At 34.4% G+C, this 25,515-nt stretch overlaps 1 protein-coding gene across 1 annotated transcript in view; it reads right to left on the bottom strand.

The window, feature by feature from the left end:
- Nucleotides 1-25,515, bottom strand: part of LOC132554058 (uncharacterized protein ZK1073.1-like) — a 64,740-nt gene that overhangs the window by 31,011 nt on the left and 8,214 nt on the right. Inside the window, exons 3-4 of the mRNA XM_060218354.1 lie at nt 25,166-25,223; nt 23,306-23,423 (exon numbers count right to left, since the gene is read on the bottom strand). Coding sequence (XP_060074337.1) covers nt 23,306-23,423; nt 25,166-25,223 — 176 coding nt within the window. The remainder of the gene's footprint in view (nt 1-23,305; nt 23,424-25,165; nt 25,224-25,515) is intronic.

Here is a 25,515-nt window from a genome sequence, read left to right on the forward strand (position 1 = left end):
TTCACAAAGCATAAATTTTCCTGATTATGACCAACTCTATTGCCTCAAATGTATCAGTACATTGCCACCTTGTGATTAAAGATAAGGTTAGGAATTCACTTCAGTTTCATCATACTTCAAAGAAGCAACACTTCCTTAATTTCATACTAAATCCACTTCACACATTTATTCTTCTTCATTAAACCACCTCAAGCTTTATTTAAAATGCATTCTGGCTTTTTTCCCTAATGTGTTACATCTCAATATCTAACAAGGGCTGTCACAGACAGGTTATGCTCCCTGATTGGGACAAAATTTCAGTATGAAAAATAACAAAGGGCAATAAGAGAGTTATGATTCTTGTGCACTGCCCTCCTGCTTGTTGAGATATATCTACCTAAGAATAATGACTAAGAATAGTCAACTAATAACTAAGAATTATGAAAAAGAGAGTGATGGTTCTGCTGCACTGTACTTCCCTTGTTGAGACCTATCTATCTATGAAGTTTTATGTTGATACCACTTACAGTTTTTGTGTTATGCTCCAGAAAAATTATAATGGATGGATGGACAGAGAGATGGACAAAGCAGTGACAATATGAGGAGCATAAAAGTAGAACTGATGGAGTCAATATCTACAAAGATAAAAAATTTCAAGTCTTAGATTCTATTTCTCACTTAAACTTCTAGTTGTGGACTTATTACAATGGTAAAAATTTCAATACTGACATCTTTTCTGAATTTTTGAAGGTGTTTCTTTCTTTTTTAAATGTTATTTTTTCTCACTTCTATGCATACTTGCCAAAGTTTTTTTCCCTATTACACAGAACTTGTAGGTTGATCTTCTCCATAACAAGGTTTTTTTTCTTTCCCGAACACTTTTTCACTTTCATTTTATGCATTTTTTCAAATTTTTATCACAGTGAACCTTCATGACTGATATATAAATGATTTATTTCACTTTCTGCTACACATCCTTTAGAAGAGCTATACAACAAGGAGAAAGTAAACATTACTGTAGTATTGATATGTTGCTGCTACAGCTGGAGTTATTTGATAGCTATCATGATTTGGACAGGACTGATGGGCCTTGATTGATCATTCACAAAGTTTCCCTCTGATCAAGCTTTATTTACACTAACCTCAAATGAAAAATTCTGAACACTGGGTCAAGTCTAACACTGTCAGTTGTTTTAGAGGTGAAAACAGGGGAATATCTGAGGGAATATCTCCACATGAATGACTTTCCTTGATTCAGGTGTTTAAAGGCCATTTCAACCAGTACCATACAGTATTGCTAATAAGGAAGGGAACAACGGACTGCATATCCTACAATGGAAACCAAAACTCTACAATGTTCAAAAAAGTCATATCTAATCTAGAAAAAAGAAAGGCCATAAAGAAATCTAGACATGAAGCATATGTCAGAGGTGAATTCATAATGATTTATTTCTTAGAGAAAAATGTATTGATTGAGATGCCAAATGCCCTGCCAGCCTTGTATTTGCAAACTTGGAAATCTCTCCCCTCCAGTTAAGATTCCCCTCATCTCATCCCCAAGGGAATGAAAAATTTTATCTAAACGGGCACAAAATGTTCAATCACTTTGGTGTTAAGTTGATTAAATCAGAGGACATCCAACCATGTCATCTTCAATAAATATCAATAAAAGACATCTCCATTTTTGGTAGTATTAGTATTTACAACATGAAACTTGAAGGAACAAAACAGATATGGGTTTACCGTATTTATTCCAATAAACGCCCCGTCTCTAATAAACGCCCCCCCACCTGTTTTCTCAGTAAATTTCAACAACTCAGGAGTCAGGTTACAAAGCTTACCTTTTAATAAATTTTAAATTCCTGGTATCCATGAACATAGACAAATGAATTTTGGCACAAGAAAATTACACTGTCACGACATGTACACAAGTAATATCAATTTAATCCACGGTTCATTTCAATATACTGCAGGCCTAACGGCCGGGACTGCCGTACGAACTACTGTCTTCACTTTCACTTTCGCCAGTCTTGCTTTCACTCAGTTCTATTTGTGGAATAGAAGGTGCGTTCACATCACCCATTAAATTTTGCAAAACGTCATCTGCAGCTTGGACATCCTTTTCACTAAACCACTGGAATTCCTCATTGTCAGAATCATGCTGGAAAATATGATCCTTGCTACCGTCCATCGAATTTGTGATACCGCATTTTTTTTAACGATCTTCTGATTGTGTCCGGGCTAATGCTATCCCCATGCTGTCTTGACCCAAGACAACATTACAGCTTTAGATGGGGCTTTACGATTCTCTGCTTTGGTTTTCTCAATGGGGCCACTGAAACACCATTCATCATACAACTCTCAAAGTTTTTGTTTGAAGGGTTTATTCCACGACACATCGGCTGGCTGTAGCTTACATGTACATCCTCCGGGTATAACACAGATGTCTGAATTATATTTTTGACGAACCAGTTTTTTTACATCTTCAGTAAGATGACCACAGAAAGCGTCCCATACTTATAACTTCCTAGCTATATTATTCACACCCCAGAGTCTTTTTTAACCAAAATTTTATACTTTCCTCGTTTGCCCAGGATTTTTGTCCGGCCCCGCACATGTATACCACAATACCACTTGGTATGTCATCTTTCGGAAGGGGACGAATGCCTGGCATATGCACAAGGGGGGCGATTTTAGTCCCATCGGCATATGCTGCCAGTGTCACCGTTATTTTTTGTTTTTCGTGGCCAGTACTGTAAACTCTGACCTCCTTTTCCCCCTTTATTGCCAATGTTAATTTTTCTGGCATGTCAAACCACACCGGGGTTTCGTCCATGTTAGCGATATGGCTATCGGGGTATTCTCGTAGCCGATGCATTCTTAATACGAAATTAAAAAAACTGTCAATACTATCATCAATTAATGAAACTTCATGTTGTGCCACATGCGTAGATCACCTGAACGAAATGTTATGTCTCTTTCGAATTTAGAAAACCATCCATATGAGGCTTTGAACAATTGACTACCATTTGCCTTATGCATACGCAGGGCCTCAAACCACAATGCTTTCCCAGTCACTCGTATTCCGGCCTCCCGTCTGTCCTGTAGCCATCTCATCAGATTTTTGTCAATATCTTCATATCTGACATGCCTTCCACCTCCTTTACAGCGTTTAGATGGTTTAGAAAGATTTTTTAATTTTTCTTTGTTTTGACACCAGTCCCGCACTCGTTTTCTGTCAACACGAAACACTTTCGCGGCGGCATGTTTACCCTTCTCCTCTGCGAAGGCGATTATTTTAAGCTTGAAAGCAGTGTCGTAATTTCGTTTTGTCCCAGACATTGTTATCAGGTATGTGGGATTTATTAAGAAACAGACTGGCTTATATACCGCTTTGTTTTTTATTTTGTTATGCAAACTAGGCCTACAAGCGATGATGAACACTGTACGTTTTTGACTGAAGCTGACACGATTGACATCATGTCATTTCATACAAGAATTCAGGTTATCAGAATGCAATTGACAACAATGTTTAAAGCTACAACGATGTTGGAATTACTGCAATTTTCAAATGCATTCTTTGCTGAGTAATTCGTTAGTTTGTTAAACAATCTTTTTAAGTGGCAGCCATGGCATGTCACGACCAACAAAGTATGAAATTTTGTGTTCTATTAATCGCCCCCTGTCTGAAAAATTTCACACCCCCGGGGCGTTTATTGGAATAAATATGGTAATTAATATATAAAAATTCAAACTCAAAAGTGTTTTTTATTAAATCAAACTCTTCATGGTAAATAGAAATCTATTTTGATATTTAATTGAGTAAGCTAAAGTAATTTCAAAGTTCATTTTCACAAGATAAGTCAGGAGTGAAGAAGCCTTTTAGATTGATTGCTCCAGCTATAATTAGTTGTAGAATACATTGAAAATGCACAGAGTGAAAGCAAATTGTAGTGTCTGATTCATTCCTGATATTAACAAACTTTATGTGAGGGTACCTCCAATAATCCCAATAGTAAGTTGTTTACTTTGATAACTGTTTGTAACAAATGTAGGGTGTGATTGTATTAGTTGTCAGTATTAACTCTAGGGACAGAGATATACACACAAATTGATGCCTGAATCTCTAGCAATGTGTACAAAGAAGTCTCAGAAACTTAATGCTACCAGACTCTCAGACAATTATGGCTGCCTGACTCTACAGCACTCCTTACACAAACAGCTCAGGAACTCAACAGTGCCTGACTCTACAGCACTCCTTACACAAACAACTCAGGAACTCAACAGTGCCTGACTCTACAGCACTCCTTACACAAACAGCTCAGGAACTCACAGTGCCTGACTCTACAGCACTCCTTACACAAACAGCTCAGGAACTCAACAGTGCCTGACTCTACAGCACTCCTTACACAAACAGCTCAGGAACTCAACAGTGCCTGACTCTACAGCACTCCTTACACAAACAGCTCAGGAACTCACAGTGCCTGACTCTCAATCTTGGCCTGTGGCCACATCTCAGGAACTCATGGCTACCTGACTCTCCATCTTGGCCTGTGGCCACATCTCAGGAACTCATGGCTGCCTGACTCTCCATCTCGGCCTGTGGCCACATCTCAGGAACTCATGGCTACCTGACTCTCCAACTTGCCTTGCAGACACATCTCAGGAACTCACGGCTGCCTGACTCACAGCTTGTCTCATTGCCATATCTCGGGAACTCATAGCTACCTGAATCTCCAGCTTGCCTCACAGACACATCTTGTGAACTCATGGCTGCCTGACTCTTCAGCTTGCCTCATGGCGACATCTCGGGAACTTAAGGCTACCTGACTCTCCATTTCCTTTGCGGACACATCTCAAGAACTCATGGCTGCCTGACTCTCCAGCTTGCCTCACGGACATATATCAGGATCTTATGGCTTCCTGACTCTCAAGCTTGCCTTGCAGACACATCTCAGGAACTCATGGCTACCTGACTCTCCAGCTTTTGTTGAAATCAGAAAGGAAATCATTCTTCACATAAATTACCTATTTCCATTAATTAGGCCTTAGCTTTTCAAAGTTTGGTTATAGCTAACCAGTGGCTGGTGAAAAATACAAATTGTTGCCAATGAAAAAAAACCAGCTAGGCTTTAAAAAGCCAAGATAACCCTCAAAAAAATTAATCTGGCTGGTCTTATTAAATCAACTGCTGTGAAAAGAAAAGAATGTTTCAATATGTTTTGAATTTATATTTGAAATATACCAAGCTTTGAGCAACTGGTGCCAGGATACCAATTCCCTGTGAGAGATGTTGACAGTAACCAGGTTTTTTTTATTGCAGTCACAATAACTTTAAATGACATGACATTTCACTGTGATCATTTTTTCAAATGCCAGTATACTTCCATGTACTGGAATTGTTTCTGATTATCTAAAACAATACAAATTATGGCAAACTTGCAGTCTTACACATCTCTCAAGTAATAAACATTTTTAAATTACAGCCAGAAAACAGAAATCTCACAATCCTTTCCCCAGGATTATTGGATTAACGACAAGATTGACTTTCACCTTTGAAGCGAAGTGTACCATTCAAGATTTTATGTAGGTTGCTGAAAAAAGCTTTGAGAAAAAGGACACCTGAGTGGTTGTTTTACTGACAGCTGAAAGTTACCAATTTACTGTCTGTAAAGTAACCAATCCTAATGACCTTGGTCTTTGACTTTTCACTCGGAGGATATATATAAATGTCCTTTTCCACCCTTCTTTTCCAGTTAAATCTGAATTAGTGAATCACACAGATTCAGGTCATACAGTGGGCTTATTGCTGAATAAATACAGTATGGTGGTTTTTTGTATTCTTGGGTTTTTTTTTTTTATTGTTTTTATTTTTTGGGACCAAGAGCTATCATACATTTAATATCTTCTCGTGATTAAAAAAAATCTGAACAGGTTTTAGTTGGTTAACAGGAAGATGCCAATGTATTAAGAGAAATACATTTGAGGACAGTTTCTATTATCGATGAAACGAGGTGTGAACAGCATCATCCATAGATATATGTATTTAGAAGTACATTATAATGCCTTCACAGCCAGGTTTAGCTGCTATTTGCATGCAAGGCATTCAGATCTGTTATGTGTATGGCGACATATACAGTACACTTCTCTCAATGTCCATGCCGGACTATTTCCCGGTTTCTGCACCAATCTTAAATGCACATTAAGGTTATATACTGCTACTGCTATTGCTAACTGTAACAAAAACTAAGAAACTTGATGTAAAACACCTTTTAGGAGATTCCAACATTATTGTTTTTCTTTACAATGTAGATGATTCTAACATAGTATTATCTCATTGTATTGCGACCTGTTGTAACGCCAATCTCACATATATCCCTACTCCTAAGTGCACCCATTGCAACAACGCTTGCATACTCCTTTGATGTTTGAAAACTGTTGTGTAAATATACCATTTTCTACCCCAAACAACACCTTGATAACATCACCAATTATACCTTTAATATGGTCATCAACATCATGGCTGACCAAGTTTATGGATCAGTTGTATACATTCAAATGAAGTTGTATTCACAATGTGCATATTATTGATTTATATGCATGTGCTATAGTTTTAAAGTTGATGCCACTTTTGTTGGACCTTTCTCTGATTTTATTATATTTATAATGATTTTGGACTTTTTCATTTTGCCTGTCCTGATGCTTACATGCATGCACAGCTGAAAACGAAAATTGGAAATTCCTGGAAATGTGCCAAAGAACAAAACTCACAACTCTGATTGCAGAAATGTATTGATGATTTTTCAAAAGGCTTCATATTTCAGGCTTGCTAAAGTATTAAAGATATATTACAACCTTTACACATCCAGCAGTAAAATTCATATGTCTATCTGGGCAGATATCCATTTTACAACTCTAAATGTAATTTACTGTAATTTGTGTACTTTATATTGATGTATAAATATTTCCCATCCTTTGTTAACTAATTACTGTCCTATAATTTTGTCAACAAATCAAGGTTCACCAGTTAGTATGTACACCTTTCAGTGAAATTATTAAGATTTACTTTCATTTCCAAGACGGAAACAATTTTAATCAGATGGAAATATGGTGTGAAGTGGGGATGACTGTGACTTAAATCTAGTCCAAATATAAATCTAGGTCCCTGGAAATACAAAATCAATTGTTATAAATTAATTGGATGCTTTTCTAGGAGCTCTGCAAAACAAAAATCTATATTTGGTCAATGCTGAAGCACTCGGGAGACAGCAACATGTCTGGCTGTAAATGGTCCAGTGAAAAATGACCCATCAAGCTGCGTGCAAAACAGAATGAAGGCACGTCTGCCACACTCGCAACATCAACTTAGAAACCATCCAAGAGATGAAATCTATACATCTGAAAGATATACTACCTAGTAGTTTCTTCTGATAAAGATGGAAATTTGACAATATAAGAACAGAAGATTCTCTAGTGGAATGTCACAGAAGTATAATATACAAGCAAAAAATGAACTTACAGCAAAATGTCACCATTACTATCCTAACCCACATGATTTTGAATTAGAGGTCAAGGTCACCACCTACACAAGCATAATTGAAGACAGTCAAATTTCTCCTATATGTCAAACGTCTTCATCGTTTCTGATTTCCCATTCTTAAAAGAACTTCATTGACTTAACTTATCGTTCAGATATCATTTAACAGAAAAAAATAGCTGTCTAAGGACATTCTTCTAGGTCAAGTACAGGTTAATTAAAAGACAAAAGCTACAATATTGTTTATAGGGATGACAGCTGAATATTCTCTACTGCATGACAGATTCTTTCATATTGATTACAGGGGTGATAGCTAGATGTTCTCAACTGTAGAACAGATTTTTCCATATTATTTATAGGGGTGATAGCTAGATATTCTCAACTGTAGGACGGATTCTTCCATTTTGATTATAGGGATGATAGCAAGATATTCTCAACTGTAGAACAATTTTTTCCATATAATTTATAGGGGTGATAGCTAGATATTCTCTACTGTAGGACAAATTCCTTAAAATTGTTTATAAAAGTGAGAGTTCAAAAATTCTACTGTAGAACAAATTCATAAAGTAAGGTACCTATTGACATTTAACAACTGTAGGACAGATCCAATCCTACCATACTGTTTGTGGGGTTGATATGACAGATATTACTTTATTAGTAGGAGCCAAAACATTTTTCTTAATACAGCCAAGGTACCTGGTTTACCATATTGCAGGATTATTAAAGGAGGTCTAGAATCGACAGAACAGGTTCTACTGAAAAGTAACAACCTAGTGATACTTTTGTATTACAGATGTAACAGATCCTGTACTGAAATTAAAACTTAAACATTATTCCTTGTCTTTTTATTAGCATTAATTCCCTCAAATTTCAAAATCCAAACTTCTGCTAAAGAATTTTAGTTAGTAAGAAAATAAAGAACACAAATTTTCTTGTCATTAACATTTTGAAACATTTTCAAAAGAGTTAATTTCTGTATAAATAGTCAGTAAGTTAACCATACTTTGAATTATAAGTCAAGTGTTATTCAAAGGATCAATTGTCATAGCATTGATCAAGGAATAGTATCTACTGTTCTGATTCATTGATTCTTGTCCAGGACAAGGACTAGAGACTATCCACCTTTCTTCCCCTGGGATGCTCATTGAACTGATCTGGCCTCTGCTGACACAATGGCATATCAATACTCTGGAGGGGCATTTATTCAAGGCACAGTTTATACTAGGTGATGCAGATTAGATCATTGTAATTACAATAAATGAAGCAGTGATCAGAGTCAAGATAAATTGTGTTGGTCTTGGGCACCAAGTCTGAACATGTATAACAATCAATGTAGCAATCTATTTCTTCCTCATATTCTATGTTTCTTAGCCATTCTGTAATTCCTTCCCCACAAACCTCACCATGATCCATACAATATTTCTGTAATTCCTTCCCCACAAACCTCACCATGAGTCATACAATATTTTTGTAATTCATTCCCTATAAACTTCACCATGATCATGCAATATTTCTGTAATTCATTCCCTATAAACGTTCACCATGATCCATACAATATTTCTGTAATTCCTTCCCCACAAACCTCACCATGATCATACAATATTTCTGAAATTCATTCCCTATAAACTTCACCATGATCATACAATATTTCTGTAATTCATTCCCTATAAACTTCACCATGATCATACAATATTTCTGTAATTCATTCCCTATAAACGTTCACCATGATCCATACAATATTTCTGTAATTCATTCCCTATAAACTTCACCATGATCATACAATATTTCTGTAATTCATTCCCTATAAACGTTCACCATGATCCATACAATATTTCTGTAATTCCTTCCCCACAAACCTCACCATGATCATACAATATTTCTGAAATTCATTCCCTATAAACTTCACCATGATCCATACAATATTTCTGTAATTCATTCCCTATAAACTTCACCATGATCATACAATATTTCTGTAATTCATTCCCTATAAACGTTCACCATGATCCATTCAATATTTCTGTAATTCCTTCCCCACAAACCTCACCATGATCCATACAATATTTCTGTAATTCCTTCCCCACAAACCTCACCATGATCATACAATATTTCTGAAATTCCTTCCCCACAAACCTCACCATGATCATACAATATTTCTGTAATTCCTTCCCCACAAACCTCACCATGATCATACAATATTTCTGTAATTCCTTCCCCACAAACCTCACCATGATCATACAATATTTCTGTAATTCCTTCCCCACAAACCTCACCATGATCCATACAATATTTCTGTAATTCATTCCCCACAAACCTCACCACGAGTCATACAATATTTCTGTAATTCATTCCCTATAAACTTCACCATGATCATACAATATTTCTGTAATTCATTCCCTATAAACTTCACCATGATCATACAATATTTCTGTAATTCATTCCCTATAAACTTCACCATGATCATACAATATTTCTGTAATTCCTTCCCCACAAACCTCACCATGATCATACAATATTTCTGAAATTCATTCCCCACAAACCTCACCACGAGTCAAACAATATTTCTGTAATTCATTCCCTATAAACTTCACCATGATCATACAATATTTCTGTAATTCATTCCCTATAAACTTCACCATGATCATACAATATTTCTGTAATTCATTCCCTATAAACTTCACCATGATCATACAATATTTCTGTAATTCCTTCCCCACAAACCTCACCATGATCATACAATATTTCTGAAATTCATTCCCCACAAACCTCACCACGAGTCAAACAATATTTCTGTAATTCATTCCCTATAAACTTCACCATGATCATACAATATTTCTGTAATTCATTCCCTATAAACTTCACCATGATCATACAATATTTCTGTAATTCATTCCCTATAAACTTCACCATGATCATACAATATTTCTGTAATTCATTCCCCACAAACCTCACCATGATCATACAATATTTCTGTAATTCCTTCCCCACAAACCTCACCATGATCATACAATATTTCTGTAATTCCTTCCCCACAAACCTCACCATGATCCATACAATATTTCTGTAATTCATTCCCTATAAACTTCACCATGATCATACAATATTTCTGTAATTCATTCCCTATAAACTTCACCATGATCATACAATATTTCTGTAATTCATTCCCCACAAACCTCACCACGAGTCAAACAATATTTCTGTAATTCATTCCCTGTAAACGTTCACTATGATCATTACAATATTTCTGTAATTCTCTTCCAATAAACCTCACCATGAGTCATACAATATTTCAAAATAACATTTCTTCCTCATCATGACACCTTGTACACTATTTCTTTATTAAGCTTCTTTCTTATCCTAATTACAAACAAGATAACCTCTTCAACAGTTTCATAAACTTTTTCTTTACAGGTCTCTTTTTCCTTCCCCTTATACACTATTGTATACAAGACGTCCTCATCAACTTCCATACACTATTTCCCTGTAGAGTTCTTTTTATCTTTTATAAACTATATTTCCATAAAAAAGGTCATCATCTATTCCCATGCACTATATACATATTTTTTTTTTCTTCCAACCATCTTTCAATAGTCATTCAATTTTCTCAATCACACCATACACTGTTTCCTTCCCACCTTCCATACACAAATTCAGCATATATTAAATTTTCTCAGTATATATTCCATGTAACTATATGGATATTGCTTTAAGACATCTTATAATACTGTATAATACTTCTGTCATTACCATATATTATTTCCACAAATTCCCATAAAATTTTCATTAAACTTAACATATCAGTAAGAATACATGTAAAGGCCTTGACTAGTCATACAATCTGTAGGGCAGGGACATGGTTTTCATATTACATACTAAAGATGTTCCATTAAGAAACAATATCCCACACAAACAAAGCCTTCTATTTCACATTACATTCTACTCTTTATCTTCACATATCTTTTCCTTAAATAAAATATTTCCTGTTCTTTACTCACTTTTACACATAGTTTTCCTTTTAATTTCTCTTCATTGATAAAATATGTCTTAAAACCAAGCAGTATTTTGAGAGGCCCATGGGTAGAGAAAGTCTGATCTATCATGGCACAACACCATCCTTATCTTCTTCTTTGTAAATCACTTAGCTCAATGAAAATCAATAAACTAGTTGCCTTAGCTATAAGGTCCCTTTCAAGGGACCGTTATCATAAACCTAATATTGGTCAAGTCAAGGAGTATAGGGACACAAAGAGAGACAGATTAGCGAGTGTAAATGCAGACGGATATAAAACACATTGATACACTGTCCTAGGGAAACCACAGGGGAATTATATCAAAGGAATATCTTATACTCTATGCCTGTTTGTTTTTATACATTTAAAGAGAAAGATGTTGGGTTCCCTATTTGTTGATAGCAATTTGTTGATAGCCAAATGATTCCTATAAAGTAACTGTGTGTTTTACAAAATTGTACACGATTGAAATGTAACAAGAATCACAAAGTATAAAGAATTTCTGACTAAACAGATTTATAAACAAATGATTTTCATCAATTATTTCATCTTAATAGTACACATCTATTGTAATTCGTGACAATTACTTACAGGTAATTTATTTTTTATTTATCTAGAACTCAAATTTGATTAAGAGGATAATTTTCTTTCTATCAAACTTAAAAAAAAAACCTGTACCAATATTTTACAATTAAAATTAATTTGATTACTCTACTTCTAATTAGCAATTAAATTTTATTCAATATGTCGTTAACATATTAAATACATAAATTTCTATTTTAAGACAATAAGAGGAGCTAGAAGGAAGGAAATGCTCAGAAGTTTGAGAGCCATCTAATACACATTATAGTATTATTTGCATATCTGGTGACAGAAAATGTATGCGTATACCTTCAGGTTCACAAAAATCTTTTACTATGACCGTCTACGTGATCTGTTATACTGTCAGATAACCTGAGAGTAAACAAGTCTGTTGTAGCATTTTTCCGGTGAGCGAATACCTGACAGGCAAATATGACCTTCATAAAGGTATAACGTGCATTATACTGTGAGAATAGATAACTGTCATCTTTATATCACACGAACTCTATACAACCTCACATTAGTAACGACCCCAGAGTATATGGACAATGATGCTATGGGTATTTTGGCACAATAAAATCGTGGTTTTGTAATACTGAAGTCAAAATATTCTCAACCCAGAGTTTACAAATCACTTACACTATTGACAACATGATGTAAGTCATAACACCAATGAATTCACACATATCTATATCTGTGCCATTTTGGTATCACACAAGACACCGAACCATACTGCCAATTTATAAGAGATTGCCATAATTATTAACCTTCAGAAAGCAGTAAATAAATTCAACCAAATCTTTAAATTTAAACTGTATATACAAAATGTATCAAAATCTTATAACCCCTGAACTATACAACTTGTCTGCACCTAGTTCCTTATTTAGCCATTTAAAAACCTAATTTCAAACCGCATTGTTGAATTTGAATAAATTTATCACGTTTGAAAAAAAGACAGAACAAACTGAGAAAAAAATAAAATAATCACATGCTTAACAGCCTCCACTTCATTTGCAATGCTTATGTATAACATATTGACTAATCTGTTTGTATGATCTCAGCCTGTAGAATACTTCAAAGTTTTTAAATGGTTGTACAATATTGATGGGTCTATCACAGTTGATTTTTTTGAGTACATAGAAGTAACATGTACGAGCTGTTTATGAGAAACCTGGGAATTCTGCATGTGTTGTTGACAACAGTGTGGCTGCAGTATTTTGTGTCATCTGCTAGACATGTGTGTGCCTGTAACTACCATGTTTTACCTTGAAAATTCCCAGGGGTCCTGTCTACATTAAGAAGATTTAACTATTATGATTATTGTTGTCTATTTCAATTTTTTACATTGCCTTTCGGGAATAACTCAATACTTAACTTCATTTACAATGCATACTTCAATTTTATACCAATCAGAATTCTCTAAGCGAATGTTCAATCACATGCTTGACTATGCATGCAATACTTTTATTTGTTTTATTTGTACAGGTTAGGAAATTGTAACATAATAAGGTGTTGGGAACTAGGAAATTCAGTATTTTAACCATGATAGTGGAGTCATGATAATATAGTTTTGATTCTTAAATTACTTATAATGATCCTGTTTCCTAATGACAGTGTTGTGATGTCTGAAAAAACTGGTAGGTCCCATTACACAGCACTTCTAACTAGGATCTTGGCACAATAATCTAGTGTTTCACTGCAACCCAAGATAAAATGACCCGTGGCTCATATAAATTAATATAAGTGTTAATACTGTATATGTAAAAATAAACCTGTCACTTAATGGTTCAATGCTTTTATGTTCTGCCTTGACATCATTTTCTTGACAATATTCAGAAGCATATCTTTTACAAATCCAACATTTTACTTTTTTTCAGAAATTCTCTGATGCACCACTATTGTTATGACAAGTGTAACTACCGATGGACGTTTGAGAATCTGTTATCTAAGGACAAAAGCTCTTACTGACCTGTGAATCAACTGTAATACATTGCAAAACCATTCATATCAAATATTTAATCTTCACTTCTCGGACAAGGTCAATAATGCAAACATCATTCATGAAGAACTTAAATCATTAATGAAATTCAAAACGAAATCCTATAAATGTTAAGGTTTCGAAGTGCTGAACTCTCATGATAAGGAGGTAAATTTCATACAAGGTAATATACATACTTAAAGCTATCAAAGAAGTTATTTTGGTCAAGGTGTTGATGACCACAAGTGACCTCTATTCATTGGTTTACACTTTATCAAAGTCAACAAGATCTTATCTGACCAACTTGTGTGTAAGCTGTTTCAGAAGAACAATAAACCTGTCTATGTACAGGTAATGGAGTACACATCTAGAAAATTCATTTAAATCATTCTATCATGATAACTATTTCATCTTGATACTGTAATATAGAAGTGTAATGTATGAAAATAAATGAAGAACCAACATTCACTTTAAAATACACAATAATAAAAATTCCCCTTATGAATCATTTTTTAACATTCATAAAAAAATATGAACATTTATTCATACACTTGAGTTGTACCTTTTATTTATGAGCCTTACTTTAAGTTGATATCATGAACAATGACAATCACAAGACCCTGCTCAAGCATAAGTTCAGTCTTAGATGACAAGACCCTGCTTAAGAATAAGTTCACCCTTAGCTAAGACCCTGCTTAAGAATAAGTTCACTCCTAGACAAGACTTTGCTCAAGAATAAGTCCATCCTTAGATTAGACAAGACCCTGCTTAAGAATAAGTTCACCTTTTGACAAGACCCTGCTTAAGAATAAGTTCACCCTTAGATAATATTCTGCTCCAAAATAAGCATGTGAGTAAGTCTACACTCAGGCAAAGCTCAATTTCAGAATAAGTCCATGCTAAAATGATGCTCAAAAGCCCACCACGAAGAAAATATGTATAATTTCCTGTTTCTGAACTTATATACAAAAGAGCATATGATGCGTGATGGTCAGCACTAAGCTCACTTCAATGTTTAAAATAAAGTCTAGAAAAAGCATATAACACAGTATCTTTTCTGAATTTCTGGAATAAAATTTTGGTATATGCACAGTTTTACTCTATTCATTTTCCTGAGAATCTGCGCCCTGAGGATGTTTTATCAAATAAGATATGAGTAAAACATGGAAACTTGCATAGTATAGTAATATAACAGGTGCAAGGATAAAGTTCTAAGGTAAACGTATGTGCTACATCTGTGATGTGGAGATTGTTGGGGTTACAACTACATGGCTATTTATAAACGATCACCATGTCATGTGAAATTAAACACAAATAAAAAACCCTGCATAGAGTACATACATCTTTACAAATTGGTGAATGCTGAAATCAATTCATATAGATATGCATCATGTGAACATGAAAATAAAACACATAACACTACACTGTGTGCTGTATGGATTACATCATCAAATAGTCATTAGACTAGAACTACATCACAGTGATGTTATGAATATTAATGAGTATGATATGAATATCAATATAAGTATGTCATGAATATTAATGAGCAGACAATGACAAGTCAAAATATATACAATGCACATTATGAGAATATTCAACAACTCACAATTAACAACAGAAGAAGGAGACAACTTGACAAAGGAAAAGCAAAATGTACCAGACTGCAAATCTTTTAAATTTGTATACATATACTTTCACTTCTTTTAGTTCTGATTCTTCATTCATAACAGCAATGATTTTCATCTATTTTTATTAGATAATCTGATTACAGAGTTGGTAAAAATGGTATAAGAAAGCAAATTTATACAAAAAAACTTCAAAATTGCTTGTCAAAATGTCCAAATCTTCAATGTGACCTTGACTTTTGACAAAACTTTGGGCTCAAGCATGAGATTGAGAGTTCAATATGCTATGGCATTTTTCTATGAAACTGAAGTTTTCTAAAAATTGATATAAATATCACAACTATCTCAAATTTGAATCTTGAATGAATTAAACAAAAGTAAAATCATAGACACAGGAAAGAAATGATTAACAACAGTGTTGAATTACAGTCTGGTAGAAGAGGTGTGGTATATATTGGCAAATGACAAAGGATGGGAAACCCAACGATCTCAGCAGCTCCATGGGCATGACCGACGGTTGCTCTCTCCAATACAGATCAAACAAGGCAAAAGAATTAAATACAATACGGAATATCATGACACAATACTCAATATTATAATGCATGGTAAGTATTGGACAGCAGGCAAGTCATTGATCTAATCAAATACACTAAAAGGTTATCATGTCTAAAAATAGCCAACATATTCTGCCAGTTGAATAGCTGTCATGCAGATTGACGCGCACGTCCATTTTACAGTGAAACCTGTTTAACTGGACCCTTTGTAATATGGACTATTGCCTATCGATGTAAAGAAGTATTCCTTTGAAGATGAAGCAAAAATCAATTTCAAAGGAATTAAGCTTCAAATGAAAGTAGAATTTACAATGATGAAATCCACTGTGAAGAAACATGATTAATTGCAATGAAAACTTCTACTGAACTGAACTACAGAAGACCAAGGATCACACTTTGACAATGTGCTCTTGCAAAGGTCTCTATAGTGCTCTAATTCCACATTTATACTGCAATGCTTTAAACTTCACAAGTATGATTCTTGATTCCGATTTAAAGGTATAGATGAAGAAGAAACCAAAACATTAAGCAAATTTCCCCATAATATTTAAACATTAAGCAAAGTTCCCCATTATATTCAAACATTAAGCAAAATTCCCCATTATATCTAAAAATTGCCCATTACAGCTTAACATTAAGGAAGATTCTCCATAATAACTAAAGCAAAATTCTCCATAATAGCTAAATATCAAGTGATATTCCTTATAATAGCTAAACTTTAAGCAAATTTCCCCATGATATCTTAATATTAAAAAAACTTCCCCATAATAGCTAAACATAAAACAAAATTCTTCATATTAACTAAATATTAATCAATTATTCCCTTTAACTGCTGAACACTTCATCTGATATCAATTCCTTCCACAATATCTATTTTCAGACTTTTAAATACACATTAAAACAATCTGTTCGACAGTACAGTGCAGAAATGGTCCATATATGTCCTCTTATCCAAGAGATTTTTCAGACTTAACACTTGCCAGAAGATTACAACTATTTCAAAGAATTATCACACCAATGACCATTTCAAAAGATGGGTTGCTCCATCTTGTGTTCTCGTGTATGCTATAGTATTCCATCTAGTGTTCTTATGCACCGTTTAGGTATGGGTGTCAATAAGCAACACATGTTGGAGATCTAAAATCTGATGTGTCTGTTAAAGTCAGGTTTCACTGTTGAAGTAGTAAATAATAATATATACATGTTACAGCATGTCGGCACAATATCGACACATCGGTCACCACAGATTGTATAAAACAATCAACATTTACCAAATTGACAGTCCAGAATCTTTCCTTCGAGGAGACCTGTTTAAAGAATAATTTTATCATAAATTAATATTTCTTTCTTCAGTTTGTTGTTCAGATGTTTTATTAAAAGAAAAGAAAACAGAGAATGCTCATATAAGTCAATTTCAAATCCTAAGGAAGCAAATCAAATGAATATAATGAAAAAACAGATCAATTAAGGTAAAACTGTATATGGAATGTTGCTGCCTCCGAAACATTAATTTTGAGGTTATTCAAAAAATAGACTTCTAAAAGTAAACAATTTAAACACATGCAGCACTGTAAAGCTCTGCTGCCAAATGTTTTTGTGACTTTTTAGGATATTTAATAGATCAACAACATTACCAGCTTGGATCAGAAATTTGACATTACAAATAATTGAGATTTCATGATATTCCATTGCTGTCACTGTTATGAAATAACAGACAAAGCTTTACCAATCAGAACACATTACTCACAAAAGCTCTCATTGATGGAAACAGATGACAGTCACATGAAGGTATCATGTGATATTGTAGTCATGTGACAGTGTCATGTGATATTAATAGTCATGTAACAGTGTCATGTGTTACAACAAAGTTATGTAAAGTGATGATGTTAGGTGGCATGATACCTCAACATGAGTTGGGATGAACTGATAGTCAAACAAAATTATCTCAATTAACTGATAACAAAAACATCATTTTTTCAATGTATGTTGTGTAAATATCAAATTCCATCCTTTCTGTATCCAAATTGGTAGATCTCAGGCATCCTGTGGTTTGCTAATGGTCCTATAGAGGGTTATGTAGTGAAACTGATCTGCTGGAGATGTTGTATTGATCCAGACAAAGTATTCATGTTAGTGGTAAGCTAAGACAGCTATAACATGTCACAGTGTCCAAATCAAGTCTAATAATACACTGTGTCTGGCAGGACTGGGAAGTATTGCTGTTGCTAGTAAACGCCAAACTCCAGTCAATACATTAAAGCTTATTGCAAGAATAAATTCAGTTTATAATCACATTTACATGATGTTTAAAACAGCAGTGTGCATCTGCATATAACAGGGTATCAATTACAGAAGCCATTTTTTACTTAATAGTTTTGTAGCGTTTTACAAACATAAAAATCATTTGATTAATTGATAGTAAAAGTATGTTAACAATAATGTCCTTTTAGAGTACACAGGGAGCCAATCAATATATATCTGCAACATGAAAGTATACATATTGTAAATGGCCAATGTGCAATTATTCTTATGTATTGATAATGATAATCATTATCTAATGATGTGTTCACATCCAGCTCTAAAGATGGAACTCTCATAAGGACACTGTTCCGAAAACAATTATTGTTTTGGGAGGTCGAGCAATTGAAGAGATGCCTGAACAAGCCTAATTCAGAAATTGCTCTTTTCCAACAAAGTAAAACCTTGACCATGCCATAAGCTGAGACATGAAAAAAATAACCATTAACACAATGATCAATCTTTCCACATCTCCTGGGTACTCAGCTTCGGTCAGCTACTGTGGCACCTAAAATGGCACATCATGTAACTAAATATTTATACCACTTCACTTCACTAAATCAAATTATTCCTAGATTATGTTGAAATCGGAAAACAATGATTGCACTGCAATTCTGCCTATGTATAAGGTTTAAGTCAAGGTGCTAATATTGCCCTTACTGTATAAAACCTTGCAAACAATAATTCTATATCTGCACATTTTCCAAATATATCACAGTTAAAACATTTATTTCAATGAAGTATCAAGACCATCAGCTTTTAAAGGCAGACTGTTCAAGAAGGTAACTATAAAAAACTGATGATAAGCCAACCAGAAAATGCTACATTACAATGAAAAAATGACATTATCACTAGGCCAACTGCTTGAGGACCTCATAGAAACTAACTAACCCAGCTGATAGTTAGAAATACTGTCAAAACAAAGAGCATGATCAGTCAATATGTTGTGACCTTTGGTAGTGGACATGCTGGTTCTGGATTATCTTTTCTACCTTTCATGTTTCTTCTTAGGACAACTGGTTGTAATATTTATCAACTGGTTTGTAAAATATCAGAAACTGATTTAGAAAAAATTGAGCCAACAAAACTCAATATCGAAAAACTCTTTTAAAAGAAAAATTAGGAAACAAGCATTAGAAAATTTGAAGATAATAAACTGAAGGTGATGACATGGAAAATCTATTGATTGACACTTCTCTAATCAAGAGTGAGCTATGGTGATCAGTTTAAACTATCACTTGCCAAAACAGACCGGAAATAGCAAGCACACAACTTACAATTAACATCTCCCAAACACAAATTATAGGGAGAAACACCAACCTAATGTTGGAAGTTTGAAGTCTTGCTTAACTTCTAAAAATAGTTATGTCAACATGAAAGATGCAAGGCTAAATGGGTTTAATGTGCTCATCAGACCAAAGCGGCCTTTGAATTTCAATGTAATCTCAGTAATAACATATGTACCTCTTTTGTTTCTATTGCTGCAAATCTGGTATCAATATTTTTATCTTATCTGGATGCATAAAATAAATAGGGCTCCTGACATTATTAAGGTATCATCTAGATCAGGTAAGTACAAACTATTCAATCTATTCTAAGGCAAGAATATATGGAAAACTTGAATTCCATGAAATTGAAATGCCACATTTCAGTATCCTTCTTGTTGCTTGGTTGGAAAAAGTGCACATTTTTCAAATTTTTATTTTTCAAATCCAGATGAATTTTTTTTTGTTTTTTTGGTGTGACTAACAACAAAAAGTCCATCAAACGCTAAGATCAGAGAACACAATTTTCACATAGCAATGTCAACGAGGACACGACACGAGGAGGTTACAGAATTAGACCAGACAAAAGCTCTGTGTTTTAAATCTTCATTGATTCTAGCACAGAAAGGTTTCTGTGTAACATCTGTGTTAAGGACAATAGCTTTGATAAAGCATATATGACTTCAAAGCTGACCCTACTTAAATCTTTCCACAATCACATCCAGTCTTAGTCATTATTTTGCTTTATCATAAAACATTGGACAAAAGATCTTAAGTATTTCTGAGTAGTTTTCATAGTTTAAGAGACACAAATCAATTACTAACATTGTCCTGCCACATCCCTAGTTATTTTGTGCTGTGATATATATTTATATACATATAGAAAACCCTTAAACATCTATAATGTCCACAGAATTAGAACAACTAGTGTCCATGGTGACCAAAAATAGCCTCATAGCAGTGTAACGACATTTACTGCATAGATACGCTAGGTTCTGATCGATAACATTGAAAGCTGACAAAGAAGCAGACTCTCATCCCAGCAAGAAATAAAGAATATGAACAGTGTTAGGCTCACAATGCAAGGCTTAGCCAAACTTGTCAGGCACTGTCATACAGACACGAAAGCACACAAAAACTCCAACACTATTCATGATTACAACAAATACATTCCTTTGTTGTACAAACACTATTTTTCTTATTTCTCTTTCATATCCATGAATAAATACTCTGGCATTCTTATGAAGTGTTAAGATCTAGTCCCCTCAGAGACATGGTAAAACTATTGCCGAGAAGCTTATATCACTGCTGTGTTAGAAAATTGTGTGTCAACCCCAGGACATCCTCAGATGGTCATCTGGAGTCCATATTGATGAATAACTGTCAACCCACATTGACATATTTAATTGACATTAATAGCTTCAGGCAAAATATCAACCAGAAAAAGCATCACTGTTCGTTTGCTGGGTTTAATGGCCTGACAGTGTCATATTGAGACCAAGTCTCTTTGTACTAACTACCGTACTGAAGAAGATATGGGAGGCCCGGTGTAGGCCATCTAGAGCAATTTGAAATAATAGTTATTGTTTTGCTCAAGGATACAATATCACAGCATAGACTGGTCCATTTCTAAGCTTCCTGTAAAATATATCGCTACAGGTAGGAGCATCTAACCATGCACCCTAGATCTTAACCCAGGGTTGCATGCTTAGACTAATACTTGACCAACTGAGCTATTACAGTCCCTGTGGGAAAACATAAAATGCTTAAAGTGATTCCAATACTGAAATATTATGTGCTCTTTCTCGACTATTGTCAACCATATGTCCTGTGGTGGCCAGAATGATGAAACCAACAGATGACAATAGTCTCTTGGTACATAATTACTTAGACCAAGTCCTCAGTGAGTGTAATGACACATTGGATTAATCATTATATAAAGCTCTGTCTGTAAACACCCAAATTAAGAAAAAAAATCAATCATTTATGAGATATTTATAGAAAATAAACAATTACCTAGAGCTTGAGATGCACTTTGATACACATTAAGTATTCAATATGCTTCTAAAATAATCAGGCAACTAGCTCAAGATAAATGTTGTAAAAAATATTGAATTAAACAGCTACATATTACATAACAAATGACTGTGCCATTTGCATCCTGCATGTTTATTATTATGCCATACAGGTAAATCTGATTACAAGGAAATGAACACTACACTATCTATTCCTACCTCTGACTCAGTGCTTGGTCACATTGCACGGAACATGAATATCACTCCAGGCAACGACCTCGAATTGATTAATGTGTTGTGTTGGATTTCAAAGCTCCTAAAAACTGTCTTGACAACTTTTTTTTTAATGACAACAGGTATGACTTATAAAGGACAGCCTGCATGTTTTAATACAACGTTAACCGATTTGTTGAATGTCAAGGTAATTTCTTAACCAAATGAGTCATACATGTAGGTAACCTTTGGGCTTGAAGTACTATTATTTAAATACCATTTGAAGTTACTCAGATTTTTAGTGATATTCAGTAGTTAAGGTTCTCGAAATAAAAACGTATTTTCTTTTAATGCGATCTGGAAAATTTGATTCCCAAACAAACTCTCTGTATATGGAAAAAAGCTGTATCTACTGATAAAATGCAGTGGGTCACAAAATTGCAGCTTGATTGGAACACCAACATATTGCAATGATGCCAAATAGATATTGATTTTATCACAGCAAAGATTTGCCCCAGGTGTCGTCCTGCATTTCAAGCAGAACTCCGGTACAAAAAGTCTTGAGATGAGATTTAGAAGGCAAAGCTACCTTAAAGCTATTTTTGTATGTCACCTCTTCAGCATCCTTTATATGCTATATAGGTATAACAGAATTTCCCTGGAAATTGCAAGAAAATGTGTCTAGTCTTTTTATGTAATGAGAAATACATAACATTAATGTGTCAGGAAACAATCACATATTCTCTTGGAAATCAATTTCATTAGTCTTATATATGTATCATCTATGTTTTATCTGAAAAAGAACAAACATGACTTGATATCAAATGTATTACATTGGCCAGAAATCAACCTTTTTTTTAAAATGACCATGTACCTTTTCTTTAAGACAAAGAAATTTCCAGTTTAAGTCTTCTAAATAAATTCTAAATTCCTTCAGAATCCAAATAAATTTTTGTGTGACGGAAATTCAAAAATGAAACAGGATTGCATTTTGTGAAACAGACAAAAAATGAATGATTCATTCTTCGTCTGTTTCACAAAATGCAACCCTCAGCTTTCTTTTCATAATATTATATATATGATGTAACATGGTTCATTCTGACTGAAAGACAATGACAGGATAATTTATATTGGGACACAAAGTCACAGAATATTATGGAATGACACAACACAAACTTAACAATACAAAATAAAACATTTGTGTTTCACAAAAAAAAACCAGGGAATTTTTGGTGCTGTGTCCCAAACTTACTCTTCTGGAAGATTGGCTGCATCATCCTCCTGGCCTGGGACATCAATGTGGATGAATGCTGCACGCCGAACCACTTCCTCCATAGAATTGTGGGCCAGGAAGCCCTTCCACATCGTATCTGTAGACCAAAGCCATGAGTCAATTAAGTATCATCTTTTTTACACCAAAATTAAAAACTAAGACCATTGGTCAATTCAGCAAAGGTTACATGTTATATGCTACAAATTAAATCTACCTCACCAAAAGTTACTGACAAGACAGGGATTAACCTAGACAAATTTTACTACAGGAAAAAGGTAGTATTCCTCAAGTGGTATGTTTTCCCCTCTGGAACAAATTCCCAATCAATGAAATAAGTTGAAAACACAGAAAGTTTTTTCCAATAACAGAGCTAATTTAGGTATTTTACTTGACATATTTTCCCCCAAATTCAAAGCCACGGGCCCCATTCCCAAAGTGGTGAAAAAAGCCCTAACAGCAAAGAGAAAGCCTGGATCCTAGACTCATCTTCAGAGGAAAATGATCAAAGCAAATAGTGAAGCAGTCAGATCAGAGATATGAATTGGGGGTGTCAGAAGATCATATATAACAAGACAGTATTAATATGCTGATAATAGGAGAGATAACAGAAGTGATGGATTTCGGTACTTTACTCGGCTTAAAGGTGATGAGAACTCGGGTGTTGAAATCGAGGGGAACACAAGGTTTCATTGGTGTTTCGTGTTATGAAATGAAGTAAAATGTACTGTTGTCTAAATCTGGGGACAAAATCAGTGGGAAACAATCAACATCATGATCATCAATGTAAACAGGATTGTGATAGATAATATAGAGCTAACTCGCGGCCTGATATCTACATCAGGGGAGATAATTAACGTAAACAGGATCATGGCACATAAACCAGAGCTGACAGTGGCCTGATATCTACATCAGGGGAGACAATTAATCAGATAATTAATGTAAACATTATCCTATCAGATAATATGGAGCTGACTTGCGGCCCGATATCTACATCAGGGGAGATAATTAACATAAACAGGATCATGACACATAAACCAGAGCTGACAGTGGCCTGATATCTACATCAGGGGAGATAATTAATGTAAACAGGACCGTGTTAGATAATATGAAGCGGACTTGTGGTCTGATATTTACGTCAGGGGAGAAAATTAATGTAAACAGGATTATGGCACATAATACAGAGCTGACATGTGGTCGATAATTACATCAGAGGAGATAATTAATGTAAACATAATTGTGGTAGATAATATAGAGCTGACAATGGCCTGATATCTACATCAGAGGAGATAATTAATGTAAACATAATTGTGGTAGATAATACAGAGCTGACATGTGGCCGATAATTACATCAGAGGAGAAAATTAATGTAAACATAATTGTGGTAGATAATACAGAGCTGACATGTGGCCGATAATTACATCAGAGGAGATAATTAATGTAAACATAATTGTGGTAGATAATATAGAGCTGACTTGTGGTCTGATATCTACATCAGAGGAGATAATTAATGTAAACAGGATCGTGGTAGATAATATAAGGCCGACTTGTGGCCTGATATCTACACCAGGGAAGATAATTAATGTAAACAGGATTGTGGTAGATAATATGGGGCTGATGGCCTGATATCTGTGGCCCAATATCCACATCAGGGGACGATAATTATTGTAAATCAGCTAGTAGTTACATTATTGCAGAGAGCTGAATATGGGACTTGATATCTATATCAGGGGTGATAATTATTGTGAATCGGATGGTTTTTAACACGAAGATAAAATAGGACTTTGAAACCATAATATGGATGGATTATCAAGGAAACTGATAAAGCAATTATTAACTCACGGTTGCATCCTAAGTCATGCACTGTAAGGACCACGAAATGGCTTTGCTTCAGATTTCCCTGGAAAATATGAAAGATATCTACTTCACATTTGCTGACTAAATGAAAGTCATATACATATATGACATTAGCATAAAACTAATCACTAATTCATATGTTAGTATGAGATTCTATTCATCACTAATTCATGCATTAGTATAAGATTCTATTCATCACAAATTCATACATTAGTATAAGATTCTATTCATCACTAATTCATACATAATTATAAGATTCTATTCATCATTAATTTTTATTCCTCTGTTGATTCCCCTTATGGATTAAGTCAGAAAATGCTCAACTCAGCTGGTTC

This window comes from Ylistrum balloti, unplaced genomic scaffold (genome assembly GCF_031769215.1).
Source record: "Ylistrum balloti isolate Yb309-2 unplaced genomic scaffold, AGI_CSIRO_Ybal_v1 Utg370374, whole genome shotgun sequence".
Taxonomy (NCBI): Eukaryota; Metazoa; Mollusca; class Bivalvia; order Pectinida; family Pectinidae; genus Ylistrum; species Ylistrum balloti.